Source organism: Bombus vosnesenskii, unplaced genomic scaffold, assembly GCF_011952255.1.
Source record: "Bombus vosnesenskii isolate JDL3184/JDL3185 unplaced genomic scaffold, Bvos_JDL3184-5_v1.1 scf7180000016198, whole genome shotgun sequence".
Classification (NCBI taxonomy): Eukaryota; Metazoa; Arthropoda; class Insecta; order Hymenoptera; family Apidae; genus Bombus; species Bombus vosnesenskii.
In genome coordinates, this window is record NW_022884310.1 from 1 (window position 1) to 18,306 (window position 18,306).

The following is an 18,306-nucleotide window of genomic DNA, read 5'->3' on the forward strand; positions in this document are numbered from 1 at the left end:
ACAATTGCTGAGACACTCGGTAAATTGCTCGATGTATCACTTCCCAAGGCGATCACACGAATGAATATCTGATGAAAATCTTTTTCGCTATACGACTGCATTTGTTTGTTATATGCTCGCTGGAAACATCGAGAAGGTTCCAATCGTTGTTGCTAGGCAATTTCTGTCAAAAGTTTGTTGTATACTGTTTGGAAACATCGAGAAAGATTCAAACGTCGTTGCTAGGCAGTTTCTGTCTGGAGATTGATTCCTAATACAACGTGTGTCCCATTATATCGACATCTCTAAAGTACAATTCTATGTGATTTCTAGGGAGAACAATACAACCGATCCACACCTTCGTTAGGCAAAACGTTTATCCCGTGACCGTGGCTACGTTCGACCAGTTGTCACCTCGAACCCACTTTCGCTTTCACAAATATCAAACAATTACAAATGACAATTGCTTAATTACAGTTATGATAAAATCTAGGCTAAAGCATTAGAAGGCTTCCTCAAAATTGCAAAGAGAAGGCTCCGGTTTTCCTTTCATCTCCGACATATATAATACAAGGATATAATACAACCGAACATTTTAAACTTAGCCTATAGCGCGTGCGCGCACACACACGCACACACATGACACACATGCGCGCACACACATGCGCGCATACACACATGCACACACATGCGAATGATTTCTCGAACGATAATCCATTTATTTATATTTTTCAATATCTGTCCTTACGATTGCGTATTGCACACACATGCGAATGATTTCTCGAACGATAATGCATTTATTTATATTTTTCAATATCTGTCCTTACGATTGCGTATTTATTTGTTCCACGTATCATATTTATCTATTTGCATAACTGTAGGTGACATTTTTTTTAACAATTTTGCTAATATTTCATAACTTTTTAATTCATATTTCAAAGTGGTAACAGGTGTTTCTTTCTTTTCAAGTCTCCTCCATATCGGGCTTATTTCTAGTAGCCACGCTTGCTTACAAAGCAATTTTATATCTGCACAAGAATATCTTTCAGTACATTTTACTATGTGGTTTACAATATCTGTATTTTCTAATAAGTGGTTGCTAAGGTATAATTTGAATATACCAAGTCGAGCAACTTCATTGGGTAATGATACGTATATTTGCTTTTCGAGACGCCTGAGTAAAGCTGCATCAATGCCCCTAATAACATATTTACAATAAATATTATCGTTCTATTATACTAATAATAATGAAGGAATACTTCAAACAACACAATAACATATTTGGAATTTGGAGAAATATTACGATATTTTCTACTTAGAAAACATTGAAATAACGTGATATACGTACCAAGGGGAATTAGTTGTAGCCAGAAGAACTACATTAGAATTCTCATTAGACACTAATCCATCCAATCTAGAAAGAAGTTCTGATCTGAATCTCTTTGCAGGTTCAGACAATATACAGTCTCCTTTATTTGTGGCGATCCAGTCAATCTCGTCGATAAAAATAATTGTAGGCGAATGACTATAGGCAAGTTCAAATAAAACCTGTTCAGTTTAACAAATGTATTATTCATTAAATATTATATTCGAAATTCCTTAAATTCATTGCCTCATCACGAATATGATATCATTTCGTTTTCCAAACAACTATTCTATTTATATATAAATGACGAAAAATAAAATCAAATCTTTTTATACCTAGAATCTCTCCTTCATAGACAAAGGAACAAAGAAACTTACATAGACAAAGCAACTTACACGTATATACTTCTCGGAATCGCCTCTCCATTTGCTGACCAATGAGCTGGCAGTTATGTTAAAAAAGGTGCAATGGCATTCTGTCGCGACTGCCTTCGCTAACTTCGTTTTCCCTGTTTTGTATATTTCTTGTAAACACGTACAGAAATGAAAAGAATGCGAGTATCTTACCTGTACCAGGTGGGCCGTACAGCAAAATACCTTTCCAGGGGGAAAACGGGCCATCAAAAAAGATAGGATACTTAAGGGGATACACAACGGCCTCCTTAACAGCGGTTTTACATTCCTCTAGGCCTATAACGTCATCCCAATGTACATTTAATTTGTTTACTATGATCTCCTGTGACGATACAAAGATAAAATGGCGTCTTCTCTATATTAAGTAAGTGTTACGTAATTTGATATTTGAAGCGTTACTGAAATCACGTCATCGTCGATATACGTTGGACGGTTTATCGACGGGAATTTTATCGTTTAAGATCATGAGATGTCCTCAGCCTTGTAATTCCGGATTATCTGAATAAAGCTTTTCAATGCATTTCAATACCTTCGATTGCATGGATTGTTCCATTGGGACGTTAAATAGCTCTTCTGATGAACGTCCATCACTCTCATTGGGGAATATTGACGTCACTGTCATTGCGAGATTAATATGATTCGTATTGTCATCAGTTATCTTCTGCTGTAGATTCGTCTCTTTCACAGGCTCACTTCTCGCTTGTTTACTAACAGATTGGGCTTTTGTCTCAATACTTCTACAAACACTGGATCATATTGTAATACGATACGTTGAATACGTTGAATACCGTTTAATATCGTTAAATAATTTAAATTCTTACGTTTTGCTTGCATTTGTCACTTCCCTCGTCATTCGCCTTCCAGTTATTTTCTTACACAATATGGGATATTTTTGAAATTTCATCTTGTAATAATTTTCATACTCTGCAACGATAATTTCCAAATCGATGTTGTCGCAAACCCGATGTTCGGGAGATAGACGAGCTTCCCGGAATAATACATCGCTAACGTCTATATACATAAAAAAATGTAGTTTTTAATTAATTATAGTTTTTAACTAATTAAAAATATTTTTCGCAATGACTGAACACTATAAGATAACCATCAAACAACTGTTTTATCTCTAGGTAAGACAGGCAAAAGAATGTATTTACTATATAAATCCTCGAAGATAATTTCTTGTCTTCTGCTTTTTAATTTTCAATTTTTAGATGGATAAGAATAATTTGAATTTATACTTCATATATTTGTTTATAACTAGTTAATCTACATAATCGATTGAGTTATTCTTAACTACTGAATTACCGATGTCGAATTTTCAAATTTGGTTTCGCCTTCTCTCTCCATGATGTCCACTGATTTCTATTTCGATTGGTCACTGACACTATTCAAAAGAATTGGAACTAGGAATATATTTCAATTATAATATACTCACCCATTGTGTTCCAAATAATCGCATACAAGGTATAATATGTTCCGATGACGTTCCGAAATACGACTCTCCTCCTAATATAATTATTTTTTCATTACAATAATATAAGGTTTTTCATGTAATTTTTTGTTACATTTGCGAATTCAACGAGTTACACATGATTTTTCATGAAACACGAACATTAAAAATATTTGATACAGCCTAATTATAAAAATTGTTAGAAGCAAAAGTCATAGATACTATGTGCGAGTATCGCATGAAACGAACAGCTATTAAGAGAACTGCAGCAATATTACAAATCAAATAACAAAACACACTCGTCTGTGACGTGGAAATTCTAAATTCTAAATTCTAAAATCTAAAATCTAAAATCTAAAATCTAGAATATTCCTTACCTTTTTTCGCAGATTATAAAATATCTTATTCATACTACCTTGCATCGATAAATCACCGTTCATAGTGACACTTTCAAATCGCCTATCGTTTCTCAATGGATACGAGAATTTCCGTTTATTACTTTAAAAACAACCCGTCCATTACGTTTCTCTTAAAAAATTCTTTCAACTCCGTTGAAAACCGAGCATCAAACAAGAGACAAACGATTTGTTGTCATGGAAATGTTTGGTTCACACATAAGCAACGCACAAATATAATGATAGAATAGCTGAGTGTGTGTACTGTATAGTAAGATGGATGCAACATGGAAATAGAAAGAGAACACCATGTATAGATACTTCCTGTCCTTGTTTAATCAAGCATGCACACTAGTGGACACTGACGCTGCTCGTATACCGCTGTTACATATTTCCTGTACAAGTGCGCGTCATTAGACAAGGACGGAACATCCTCTCTCTACTTCTCTATCGCGCTTTTAGTTCGCTCACGCGCTCTGTACTTATATCTATTACATTTCCACCATAAGCAGCGGCCGTGCAGTGACTTACAAAAGTTCCGAACGGTTCCATCCTGGGCGGACGGTTAATTGCGTTCGGTACTTCGAGGCAGGAAGGTGAGTACAGAATCGCTCCTCTTAGTACTCTTATTAGAAGTGTTATCATCGAATATAAGTTTTTTCAATAAATTCTTATCGTTTTACAATCTTTCTAGAATACAATGACGTCAGCAATCGATCATTTTCGCGAATTTATTGTAAATTAATTGGGGGAATATCTGGAGTTCTTTATCGGTTTCGACTGTAAAATCAGCAACTATTCGAATTTTTCATTCATAATTGTGACATTTTCGACTCTTCCGTTGCCAAGACCCTCTTGAGAGATTTTTGGCACGTTCCATCACCCTTGTTAAACGAGTGCACATTGGTGGATATATTGATTTTAAAAACCAATACGTGTACGAGATTTATTATCTCACTGGGACAAAGAAATCCGTTTTATTCGCGAATTTTCCGTGTTTCTTCTTAATTTTCGTGAGTGTCTGGCGCGGAGCATTATTTGAATGAACTTTTCATCGTTCAGATTATATTTCGTTTAAAAAGATTGAAATTGATGCCGAGAAGAAATGAAACAAGGTGCTCGGGCATTCTTTCGTTTCCCGGGGAAAGAGAAATATGAAAAAAACGGTCGTTCTTCCTTCTGCCATTTTCGTCCATTACCAAAATGGTATGACCCAAGTTATACAGTTAACAGTTAACAATTTGTGAAACAAATTAATTTCATTTTATTGTTGGAAACAAATTAGTTGGATTTTTCTTTTTTTAGCAGTTTTTGCCAGAGTTGACCTGACGTGCTACTTCAGTTTCCATCTTCGCTTCTCGAAACTTCCAACGTCCTTGGTGTTGGAGTCTCCTTGCCCAGGTGAGTACATAGCTTCTAGATACTCGTCGCTGTTCATCCTTACGAGCCTCTCGAGCTTTAGTTGTCAATTGTTATCGTTAAAGGAAGAGAAGCTCGCGACAGATGTTATCGAACAAATCGTTTATTCTCGAAAAGTTCGAACTTGTTCGTTGCGTTTGAATATATATGGACGGACGCCATTTTTCATGACATCATCATGATTTGTCATGTCGTGAGTATAGCTTTTGACTACCATATGTTTGTGATTTATGTGAAATTTGACCACTATACCGTGATAGAATAATATTTCCAATGAATTATAAATATTTTACATTGTGAATTATAAATATTTGTTACAAATTATATCGTACTTGAGATGAAAATGAACCATATATCTGCTTATGGAATATGAGGTAGTAAATCATTCGAAACATAATAACGATTAATTAAGCACATATACAATGACGTTTACGAATGAATATTGCGAATTATTGTATGGCTTTAATGCGGTATTTAATGTTTTGATTGCGGTCTTTGAAATGGTATCATAGGTGCTGATATAATATCGCGCGAAAAAGGAAAGACCAGTGGTTAATATTGCAGGTGCACCAGTGCGTTGCGCTCGTCGAGGATGGTTTTGACGCTGGTGCCGAGGAAAGGCTCAGAACGTGTTCGATCGACCCGCGAACGTAGCCTGTGCTCATACTGCGACAGAGTTCGTTTCAGTTAGGCTCAGTCGCTGTTTGTCCGTCGACAGCGTATAGTCGCGTCGGCCTACGATTCCTTTTTTCTTCTTGTTTCTTGCGAACTCTCTCGCAACAGCCGTTCTATACGTACGCCGCCAGTATATCGCGTGATCATCGTTCCCGTTGCTTCCCTTACCCTCTCACGTCCTTCGAAGAAGACCTCCCTTTGGTTTTTCCTTGTTTGGAGGGAATTCATCGCTCGGACACATGGACTGCGAAGTACGAGGGTATTCCAATTTTTTAATATATAAATTTAGTTTCCTCTATGGTGTTAGAGAACATAATGCGAGCATTTTATGATATAACGAATATATTCGTATATATTTTAGTTTATTCATTCGTCAAATTTCCCTAGTAGGCCGGCCTGCAGCTCACATGCAGCACTTAGTAAAAATTTGTTTTGTTAGAGGTTGGCCATTCTTCTTGCTATAAAAATATCGTGAAGTCATATCATATGATAAAGCACCTTCTGAAAGCTAGATGCTCGATAACGAGCCTAATGATTCTGGGTAGTTTGTAATGTCAAGCACCGTTTATGTGATAGTGAAATCTGAATATATATATATCGCTGAAATATATATCGCTGAAATATATATCGCTTATCACTTGAGTCTGACACGATCGTTTTTAAATAGAATCACAATTTTTTATTCTTTACAAAATCAGTCTATAAAGATTATGTACAAATAAAATAGATAAATAGATAAATGGTTGTACAAACTTATAAAACAGATATTACAAGTATATCTAAATAAATGATATATTTATAAATTGTAATATTTGATCTAAAGTTTAAATAAATAAAAGAGATACTCGTGACTTACAATAAAAGTATTTTTTTTTCAATTTTTAAACAAAGCAAAAGTGGATAACAATTTTTCAAAATGTAAAAATCAACACAATGGTTGGTTTCTTTAATTAATCAATAACGTTTAAAGTTAATTAATGTCCAGAGTGGTTTGTACATTTTGTATTTCGCCGTATTTCAACGTTCGATGTGTAAATAAAACTTGATGCCTGAAATATCGAAAAAATAATTAAATCCGATCGTTCCGTCGAATTTGCAAATTGTATACTCGTGTAAAATCGAGTGCGCTTGTGTATGCTGATACGAAAAGTGGTAGTATATTTTTCTTTTTTCGATTATCGTTATCACTTTTTGTGTGGAAAAATTAATTCCGTGAAATGGAAGTACAATCAATACGGCTTATCACGAATTTCTCGAGTATCGCGGTCGACTATTTGGGTTAAGAATTCATTTTCAAGGTCCTACAAGCACGAGTATCTTATGGATATGAAATTTTCAGTGTACATTTTAATAACCATATTTCATATTGCATGCTGCGGTCCAAGAAAAATTCGCAGTTAATATTCTGCTAATCCCTGCTGCTTTTAAAGACCATAAGTAAGGTCCGTAAGGTCGTCCGTAAGGTTTAAAAGATTTCGAGTAGATTTGTATTACGTATTTTATCTTCTAATTTTTAAAGAGAGGGTCGTGTTTAATTAATTGAAAATGACGAAACTGTAATGGGACATTATTATCAAATATTAAACGTGGTTCCATTGGGTACTTTTATGGTCTTTGCGAGATATATATGCATTATACGTTGCTATTAGCAACGCGTAGCGATGAACGATGGAGAGCAGTACCTTCGTTATCTCGTCTCGGTTGTGTACATATCAGTAATGCACAGTACTCGTACTAAATATCTTACAAATTCCATACAGATTTTCAGATTAGTTTCGAATAATACCAACACGACCATGATAGTCACAGTACAGTATTAAATAGTGCCACTATGCATAATACATTCCTAAAATGTTTCTACAAATATATTTGTCCGAATATTTTTGTCAGCTACTATATCCTAACCACGATTTATTAAACAATATATAGATTTAAAAAAGAATATATAACGACATTACTTGTTTAGGCTAGATTAGTTTAACTTGTATAGTTTTAATAACTGTGTAAGATCAAACAAGAACTTATCGTTAGTTTGGCGAGATTTGATTACACGAAGCAACATAATTGCTTTGAAACTCAGGACAGAAAACAATGTCAACCGGTAGACGCGTTTGTCTGGTGAACGTGTAACGCGTGAATAATAGATAGCGACAATCACGCGAACGCTAGTTACAGCTGACTTGGCTTACATTGTAGCATTCAAACTAGAGTATACGAGCCGTAAGCGCTATTGAAAGTTCAAAGGCCGACTAGTGAGCTTCATCCTATCTCATTTTTTAATCAGGCGATGGATCGACGAATCGTATTGATTTCGAGGATTATTATAGTTCTGTGGCAATTTTAAAGCGTGGTTTGTCTAATCTTGTCTCGTTAGCTACAGACTCTTTGGCGAGCAGCCTGAAACTTGATCCAGTTTCGAGAAAATGAAAAATTCGTTTCTTCTCTTTGCTTCCCTGTTCCTTCTTTCCTCCTTTTTCCCTTTTTACATCGCGTTAAGACCCGTTAAATAATATTGACTGCCGTGGACGCTGGCTGAGAAGTGCACTTTATAACTAGCTTTAAAATCACTGACGTCGATGAGGACAAAGGTAAGTTAGAGGGTCATTTATCTGAGCTGGTGTTATTCGACCTGAACTCTGCAGCTTTTCAGAGCTTCTTTCGTTTTTCTTTTAAGAGCAGAGATGTTAACTGGTCTTTTGTTACGTGTAAGAAGTATGTACTAAAGCTTATTTAGCACCAATTGGTTGCTCAAAGTCGAGATATACATACCTATATTATATTAATACGTTACAGAAGATTACGCGTTAGTTAGCTTATGAGAATTTATAGTGTGTCACAGATCACAAAAGCAGAATGACTACTTTTTCATAAACGATATATGTATATGAATTGAAAGTTTAACTATTACGCCACATACTTCTCTCGATAAACGTCGTCGAGTGCATATTGTTAAAGAATATTAGCCATTTGAATTAAATAGTTTCGAAGATACTAATGCTTCTGTGAAGTTTTTGCAGGCTGTTAATTTTTTATTGAGATACTACAAATTTTGAATAACTTCGATTAGAAATAAAAATCACATTACATTAACGCGTAGAATGTAACGTAACGTAGATAATGTAAATATAAATTATATTACAAGGAAATAATACGGGTAAGTAATGTGAAACATTCTGGTTAAAATTGCATCCTTTGAAGGCTAGGACACACAGTACTTACGAAGTAGATTAAGTACCAAATGGGGTACTTAAGAAAATTCATGTTGTCATTGTTTAATAAACATCTTTAGCTAATAGCTTTCTGCAAAAGCTGGTTTAAGTTATGCTAGCTTATTCCTTATTAATTGCAATTATATTGTTCGTATCTCCTAGAGGATTAACAATCCATTTTTATAATGGATAATAAAAGTAAATTCCTATTAGGTTGTCCCAAGTTTCTTTCGTTTTATAAAGAAATGACAGATGCACAACATATTTTGTTTTATGTTATTCTATATTATTTTACATTAAATTGGAAAAAGGTGGATCACACGTAATTCAATAAAATAATATAAAACGAAAAATGTTGTACATCTATTACTTTCTTATAAAACGAAAGAAACTTTTGGAACAACCTAATATTTCTCTACTACGACGCTTTTACAGTGCTAAAATATTTGATAAAAATGTTAAGAAATTCTAATATTGATTTAAGCGTATCGATTTATCTGCTCTTCATATTTAATCAAACAGAAATTGTTAATTATGATTTCCACTTAAAAGCGGATTGCATATTATGAGGATAAATTATCAAATTCATCTCTAATATAGACATTAGAGAATCATTCATAGCCGCAATCCTGTTTACCGCTAACATTCCTGGTACTCAATAATTCATTAGGTGACTGCTTTAGCCGCACAGAATACACCTACAAATAATTAATCGCGATTAATATTCCATCGACTTTTGAAAATCCCTCATGTGATCTATTTCATGCGATGAGAATACGTATAAATTGAGATTGCGATCGACCATCCTCAGTCGGATAAATCGAGTGATTCAAATTATAACACAAAAAAAAGTTAAAACTAGTTACATTATCTTTTTCAATTTTTATGTATTATTTGGCGGAAGAAACTTTGGTAATTGGTAAGTAAAGTTCACCTCCTTAATGTTAATGATTTTAATATGTTATTAAGCTCAAAGTTCTAAGGAATTTTCTATATATATATACATATACATAACTGTATGCGTATATGTATAATATACGTATAACAACCAAAGTTCAGCTCTCAAGTGTACGCAAAACTTTTATGTTCATTTTACGCTATACCAGTATGTTTCATGAATTTGTTTGCTAACAGTATCGAAACAAATAACAAGCAGAGGACGAGCTATTCATGAATTGTTTTGCCAGCGTGTACGCTCCCAATATTTTCTATTTGAGAAAACATACTTGTTGCTATTGCAACTACAAATATTTTTACAGTCGACGCTTTTGCCGTGAATCATTGGCTAACATGTAAAATCGAGAAAAAACATGGTTTATTGTGATGGAAATGTGGAAAACCGCAAAACCGATATAGAAGGGAAAATAAAGGAAAGGAAGGTAGATAAGTAGAAGCTTGGGGCCAAGTTTAATTCACTGAAACCGAGCTGCTTGTATTATCACAAAACAAAATTGCCAGTACGTCATTTCCATACTCTCGTCCTCGCGAAAATGGTTTCGCTTGTTAAGGAAAAACGAAGAGACAGGGAAGAGAGGAAAAAGCAGACGGAGAGCTCTTTTAAAAAGCTGGCGAACCGTGTGTTACCACAACGAGACACGCAATGCTATTTGTCGCTTTAAATTGTGTCGCAACTCGTTTTTGAGATCTTTGTCAGGGACGCGTTAAAACACGGTGCAAATATATTTCTGGCTTTTCTGGGGTTTAACTGAAATATGACAAATAACGTTGTAAAACATATGTACTTATGACTTACAGAGTAATTGAGTGTACAAAATATATAGTATACAAAATAGCCAGCGATTTAGGGCTTTAAAAGATCAAAAGGAAAGAAAAGAAAAGAAAAGAAGAAAGATAATATGTTGTGGCAGTCTAAGTCGATCTAAGAAAATAGATAAAGGGAGGGAGGGGCAAAGCTAGTTAATCTGGAAAGAATCCAAGCGTCAATTTCAAGCATTTACAGAGAATCAAGCGGGCTGGTTAAAGTCGTGAGTTGAGCAATTATCCCGCGTTAGGTTCAATCAGGTTAGTCCCACGCGAAATTGATCCAACCATGCGAAAACGAGTGTATTCTGATTTCTGTCGCAGATACTTCTGGCTAGTGCAGTACCTACACGGTGGTTGTTGAAATAGCCGCTTCTCATCTATTTTCCGCAGCACGGACATCATCCTTTGATCCCTTACGACTAACGAAGTTTTCGAAGATGTACGGCAGTTTGAGATTCTACTTGAAAATGATCATGATTGCGGTCTGTGTGCCGTCTGCTCTTCTTTTTGTCCTTCCGTTAAAGACTGGTAAGTTGATACTGATTAATTATGCGATCGAAACCCTATATAATGGCTACAAAAATGCCGCTAATATAATATTCCTTCTTTCTTGTATCTGTCTGCCTCTCAGGTCGTTTTACTAATTACAATAAGTAATTTCGACTTCTTTGCGCTCTCTTTTAACGCATTCGAGACCGAAAGAAATTCATATCAGTCAGTAGGCAAGGGTATAGTATACATATTTTATATATAACTTATGTAGTAATGTATATATCATGTTAATTTCATATTTTTTCCAATATATATATATATATATGTTACGCCGCCTAAAACATCTGCACGCCAGCCCGCGCGACCGGACAACAACCGACCTGCGTAACGGCACTTCGACCCTCAATAAACCTAAGGACCCACCATAACTTTCACTTCCCTGCATTGTTTCGCCATATGTCTTCAATCCGATTGCCTTGAAGAATTACTAAACCTTAAAAATATGCTCCAAACACAGTCGGTTTTAGAGGTGTCCTTGGGTTTATTAGTCGCCTTTAAAACACGGAGAAAGCGGGTATGCACCCATTAGGAAAATCCGAATAGCCCTGTAATAAAACAAGCTAGGTTTTTCTCACGCACACAGTCATTTACGCACCACGATGGTAGGAGACTCCCTACTCATCCCTTCGAGCAGTAGTGCAGGTCATGACCAATCGACACCGCGGTTCGTTACCCTCACTTTTCCTAACGAAAGTGGGACCAACGAATCCGCGTTCTTTAGGCACAGGGGCACACCCACACCGAACTTTTCTTCCGTATTAAAACAAGAGCGACAGACAGTCTAAAAACTAACGCCTAACGCAGCAGTCTACACATAGCGCGAGAGTCGCATACTTCACGCACATCTTTTATCGGTTCTCGGCGGTGTCGAACATACATCTTCTCTCCTAAACATATTATAGTGCTAAGTCCATTGACACATTAATTTCCATTATAAGAGCCCTGCTCTAGCGTACATATCTATCGCATCTTCGTGCGACAAATTGTTAACTATTTATTTCTCTACGTCAGTGTAATCTAAGTGGTGTAAATATATACTTTATAATACTGTGAATCCCAGTGTTATACAAACTCAATCACCCCTTATTATCTCAACGGAAATCAGGGGATCGATCAATTCGTGGTGTCGATTGTTATAATCGTAACGGGGATTTACGACCCCCGTTGACGTCTTTCCTCGCGATTACGTCTCCCCGCGATTGGTCGAAATTACAATTATATATATATATATATATATATATATATATAACTTACATAATACATTATAGAATAACATAGTATATAATTTTATATTTTAAAAATATGAGGCATACTATTTAAGATTGTCATCGATTTAAAATCAAAGTATGAAAAGGATACCCTGGAGAGAGTAAAACACAGAATCATTCTAACTAAACATTCAGATCGTACCGACACCTAGGTATCGTCTTACAATTAAATCTCGGTCTCGAATGGATTAAAATGAAATACATACTTGCAGCTTCAACATCTTCAATATCGAGGAGATTCAAACTTTACAAATAAATGTAAATTGCTATGTAAAACAAAGCGATGTAAAAAGGGAAAAAGGAGGAAAGAAGGAACAGGGAAGCAAAGAGAAGAAACGAATTTTTCATTTTCTCGAAACTGAATCAAGTTTCAATGCGTTAAAAGAGAGCGCAAAGAAGTCGAAATTACTTATTGTAATTAGTAAAACGACCTGAGAGGCAGATAGATACAAGAAAGAAGGAATATTATACTAGCGGCATTTTTGTAGCCATTACATATGGTTTCGATCGCATAATTAATCAGTATCAACTTACCAGTCTTTAACGGAAGGACAAAAAGAAGAGCAGACGACACACAGACCGCAATCATGATCATTTTCAAGTAGAATCTCAAACTGCCGTACATCTTCGAAAACTTCGTTAGTCGTAAGGGATCAAAGGATGATGTCCGCGCTGCGGAAAATAGATGAGAAGCGGCTATTTCAACAACCACCGTGTAGGTACTGCACTAGCCAGAAGTATCTGCGACAGAAATCAGAATACACTCGTTTTCGCATGGTTGGATCAATTTCGCGTGGGACTAACCTGATTGAACCTAACGCGGGATAATTGCTCAACTCACGACTTTAACCAGCCCGCTTGATTCTCTGTAAATGCTTGAAATTGACGCTTGGATTCTTTCCAGATTAACTAGCTTTGCCCCTCCCTCCCTTTATCTATTTTCTTAGATCGACTTAGACTGCCACAACATATTATCTTTCTTCTTCTCTTTTCTTTTCTTTCCTTTTGATCTTTTAAAGCCCTAAATCGCTGGCTATTTTGTATACTATATATTTTGTACACTCAATTACTCTGTAAGTCATAAGTACATATGTTTTACAACGTTATTTGTCATATTTCAGTTAAACCCCAGAAAAGCCAGAAATATATTTGCAGCGTGTTTTAACGCGCCCCTGGCAAAGATCTCAAAAACGAGTTGCGGCACAATTTAAAGCGACAAATAGCATCGCGGGTCTCGTTGTGGTAACACACGGTTCGCCAGTTTTTTTTTTCTTTTTTTTTTTGATATCGGTGACTGCCATATTCTCTTGAGTTTCCAAATCGTAAAGAATCTTTCCCCAGGGATTGGTCAACTGTGTGTGTCCCCATGCGACGTAACTTGCTTAAGGAACACGTGCCGGTGATATGCAGGCAACGTATAATTGATTATCAATGGTCCAGTGGTCGTATTGAATGCATGGTCCATGGTGCAATGGTCCAGTGGTCATATTGAATGCCGCTGGATATATCAGCATTTGGCAACCTAACTCAGAGAAGCAGGAAATATGAAGCCACCGAATACCAATTAACTTCGTAGTTGCACGGTTCACATTCCATCATTTCTGAATATGCGAGGACAGTCCTCTTATTGTGCTTTTAATTCTTTTATTTGTTTCATTTTCAGCAAATATACTGGTTTTTTAAATTAAGCTTCTTTTTATACAGAGTTACAGATTATATTAATTTTATATAGAATATATTTAAGAAAGATATTTAATTTTTTGCTAGTTAAGTATTGATCGATTAAGTTACTGTACCTTTGTTCCGATAAATGCGTGCCATTTCCTCGAATCTAATATCATAGCAAATGCCAATACCTATTTTGCAGCCCTTCACATCGAACGTCGTTAGGGAGTTACCAGGACTGAGTGAATCACTCTCTCGAAAAGTAATCTTCTTAGGAATGTCGATGTCGAATAGATGTACCTAATAACATAAAAATGTGGTCGCTAATTCTATTGCTGCAACTTTTGTAATTTAATATCAAAGTTACCAACTCCTAAACTTTAATTATTTTTTATTTAATAACTGACAGCGTTTTTATCACTTTCTTTTATTAAAAAATCTTATCATTTAATAATGTTTAAAAAGGAGAAAAAATAAGTATAATAATATTTTAAGTATGTGAAAAATTTATATTACACATAACAACAAAAATGGGCGTTTCCCGTATCATAACGTATTTTATAAACCGTAAATTATAGAATTGGTTATAGTATACGTATGTACATATGTATATTCCTAAATTATTCCTAGATAGAGTCACTTTCTTCGCCCCAATATTTTCAAATTCAAAGGCATAAAGGAATATATTACTTACCTTTCGGTGTTTTGCTATCAAAGTTCCATCGGGACCACAAATAGTACAGGTATTGTACAATTTAGCGCCCTCTATTTCAGGCATCGTACCACCAACTACATAGATGTTGTTTTCTTTAGCTGCGTTCGATGAAGCAACGCTCGTTTCACCATCAGGAATACTCTCGGCGTATTTTGGAAAGTACTTTGCATTGCAATATTTCAATTAATAAAGAATAACTGTCTTTTGTTCCAACCATAAATTAAATTGAAATGTTTGTCAGTTTTTTATTTTTTAAATTATTAAAATAACTAAGTTTTATATTTCGACTTAATTAAATATGCAATTACTTAGCTAGTAGTATATATAATAAATTGTTTCTACAGGTTCAAAATGAAAAATGAATATTTAGAAATATTTAATTACGACAATGCTATTTGTGTTAGCATCAGTGGCTTGTTACTCAACGACTTTGTTAGTACTTTTTGAAACATAAAGTTAGTTTTCAATTAACACTTATACTAGAGGCGGAATTATAAATGCAAAATAATTGATAATGCTAATTTATAAGTACCTAATTATTAGTATCTTAAAAAATATATTTATACAAAAATCACGATAATCATGAAAATGGGGAAATCCTATATTCTCGAATCAATTCACAATTTATTTTGTATATTAATTAGATTCCGCGCTCATCAGTACGTACTCACTGGCGACATCGAGAAAATGTATCGGCAATTCCTCGTACGACCAGAGGATCGGAAATATCAAAGGATATTATGGCGCAGCGCGAGTGGAGAAACAGAAACATATGAGCTTAACACCGTAATACTCTTATCATAGAAATAGAAGCAGTCCTCAATTCCCGCCCGCTAACTCCTATCTCCACCGATCCAAATGATCTCCTAGTCCTCACTCCCGGACATTTCCTCATTGGCGATTCATTAATGTGCTTACGTGATCGAGATTTCAGAGACATTCCATCGAACCGACTCTCCAAATGGCAGCATATCCAACAGCTTAAACAACATTTTTGGAACCGCTGGCATAAGGAGTATTTGAACGAGCTAACCAACCGCAATAAATGGAGCAAGGGTGGACACAGCATCCAAAAGGGCACAATCGTCATCCTCAGAGAGGACAACGTTCCCTCCATGCATTGGCCTCTGGGCCGAGTTATCAAGATTCATCCAGGCGCCGATGGTGTCATCCGGACAGCTACAGTTCAGACGGCAAAGAGCATTTTGGATCGGGGCGTCAAAAGGCTTGTCCCACTGCCAATTCAACCCGATCTCGAGAAACCCGAACAACTAGCCACCGAGACGAAACCACACCTCCCTAGTTTGATCGGTACCCTCTCAACGGGGGGAGAATGTTACGCCATGCGGCTTACCATAGGTCATATTCTTAACTATCGATCGCGGCACTATAATGTCGGCGACGGATCGTCGCGTCTGCCCGGCAAACAAACATTGTAGTGGCAAGCGCATGGTTCATTAAGCAGGGCGACTTCCAGAAACGTCGACTCGTGGCCCGTATTTTACCTCGCAGTAAAAGAATGTGGCGTGATCCGAACGTAGTGGGGGTCGCCTTCCAGAAAAAACGAAAAAAATCGAAAGGCGTTCAGAACTTTTCGAGAAGTCGAACCGTCAACACATGTGGTATGTCGCGCATTACTTATCAACCAAAACGCAGTTACATTTTTTTTCTTCCATTTATATCTTTCTAGTTAATAAGTTGTTGAAATAAACATTAATTTATTTGTGTTAATTCTGTGGAATTTCATTGAACTACCCTTATTATCATAATCGAAATAAGGGGATCGATCAGTTCGTGGCGTCGATTATTTAATCGTAACGGGAACTTACAACTCTCGTTGACGTGCTATCTCGCGATCGCGTCTCTCCGCGAACGGTCGAAACAAAATGATTCACTAAAATCTGTCCTGAATTCCTAAGAATTTATTTACCGCAAAACTGACAAAGTGTTTATTTAAAAAATGAGGTTGAAGGTCGTCCTTTTCTTTCATTTCATTCATTTTCATTTTCTTTCTTAAGTATGGCTAACACAATATCTAATCAATTAAAATTTTATATTTTCACGTGAAAAGTTTCTTTAGATAATTATTATCAACATGATGACTAACTCTTACGGATTAATACGTGTCTGTAGGGCAATCCGGTGGACTTGATCGGCTTTTTACTTCGAAAGTTGAGTAATCGGTGTCGCTTTCTTACGCATCTTTGAACTGTATAAATGTTTTAAAATTGTTTGATCCAGAATGTACCACACCGGACAATCAAGAAGGCAGGTGCCTTGACTACAGAAAATGTAAACCTCTGCAAGAAATATGGCAGATACAGTACCGTACAGCCACCGATTTTTATAGACGATCGGTGTGCAGATACCAGGGTAATGTTACGATCGTTTGCTGTCCGAACGATCCAAACAAAGAGAAGAGAGAAATTTTAATAAAAACTGTGTATAAGTATAAGGCTTTGCGACCACCATACTGTGGTTTTAGCAACGTCTCTCATACCAGGGTGGTCGATGGTAAACCAGCTGAACTTGGTACGTTTTATGTCTTTCTTTCCGATTAATAATAAGCCATTTACTGCAAAGAATGAACTTTAAAGGCATTAAACAGCACATCAATGTACATTTCAATTAGACTAAATAATAATGCTATGATTTTATCGGTAGTAACTTTACTTATTAACTTGAATTATTTCTTTCTTTTACTTCATGTTAGGAAGAGTATCTTTTGGCTTGAAATAAAAAATTGATATAGGAGTAATAATATGGATAGAGATCAAAAACTGTTAGGGCAGAAATTACACGTTTGAACTTTATAGTTCAGTATAGTTCAAATAGAAATTATATAGAATTATTTAATAATTTGTATTCCACTGGGATAAAAATTTAATTTCTGTCTTTATCAAATCTCTATTTCAGAGTATTTGTACGTATGTACTTATCGTCTGCTGTATGATCGAATATCGAATAGGTAATAATCGTTGTTACTCGTTATGTGAGAAAAAATTATGTATATTCACAACTATGACTATTGCATTTTAGGCGCTTGGCCATGAATCGCTGCATTAGGTTTTCGTAATCCCCGAAACCCAGACAAACCACTATGGAAGTGCGGAGGTTCCCTGATATCGGCTAGGCATGTTTTGATCGCAGCACATTGTGCACATATGGATGGAATAGAAAACATACACAATCATAATATTGTCATTCTTAGATTGGTGGAGGAGGTGCCATTTTCGAGTAAGTCCTCAAATATATATATATATGTCGGAGATAAAAGAACACCGGAGCCTTTGGAATTTTGGATAATCCCGCAACATTGTAACCTAGAGTCTACTATAGCTGTAATTGAACAATTGTAGTTATTCAACCCGATTGTAATTGTTCGAGAGTCGTGATAATGAGCTTGGGCTCGAGGCGACAATCAGACGCCGAACGT

The 18,306-nt window shown here is 35.8% G+C and overlaps 2 protein-coding genes and 1 long non-coding RNA gene across 4 annotated transcripts; 1 reads left to right on the forward strand and 2 right to left on the reverse strand.

The window, feature by feature from the left end:
* Positions 1 to 858: 858 nt before the first annotated feature.
* LOC117241594 (katanin p60 ATPase-containing subunit A-like 2) lies at positions 859 to 2,171 on the reverse strand (the record flags this gene model as incomplete). The annotated part of the gene is made up of 5 exons (XM_033507462.1): positions 2,167 to 2,171; positions 1,912 to 2,111; positions 1,741 to 1,853; positions 1,328 to 1,527; positions 859 to 1,177 (listed from the first exon to the last, which is right to left on the reverse strand). Coding segments are annotated over exons 1-5 (837 nt in total), but the record flags the coding sequence as incomplete, so codon positions are not given.
* On the reverse strand, positions 2,108 to 14,301 carry LOC117241592 (katanin p60 ATPase-containing subunit A-like 2). The gene is made up of 4 exons (XM_033507461.1): positions 14,287 to 14,301; positions 3,194 to 3,264; positions 2,580 to 2,769; positions 2,108 to 2,504 (listed from the first exon to the last, which is right to left on the reverse strand). The coding sequence occupies exons 2-4, from the start codon at positions 3,195 to 3,197 to the stop codon at positions 2,234 to 2,236; spliced, it is 465 nt and encodes a 154-aa protein (XP_033363352.1). The 5' UTR covers positions 3,198 to 3,264; positions 14,287 to 14,301; the 3' UTR covers positions 2,108 to 2,233.
* Positions 3,566 to 5,390, forward strand: LOC117241593. Of its 2 annotated transcripts, none has more exons than XR_004495074.1 (2): positions 3,566 to 4,199; positions 4,909 to 5,390. It is a non-coding gene; the product is annotated as an uncharacterized LOC117241593 (long non-coding RNA). The 2 variants fall into 2 exon arrangements; XR_004495075.1 differs by having other exon boundaries at positions 4,912 to 5,390.
* Positions 14,302 to 18,306: the final 4,005 nt, after the last annotated feature.

Coding starts and splice junctions, on each gene's coding strand:
- LOC117241592 (XM_033507461.1), bottom strand. Junction 2,505..2,579: donor GTGACAAATGCAAGCAAAAC/GTAAGAATTTAA, acceptor AATATGATCCAG/TGTTTGTAGAAGTATTGAGA.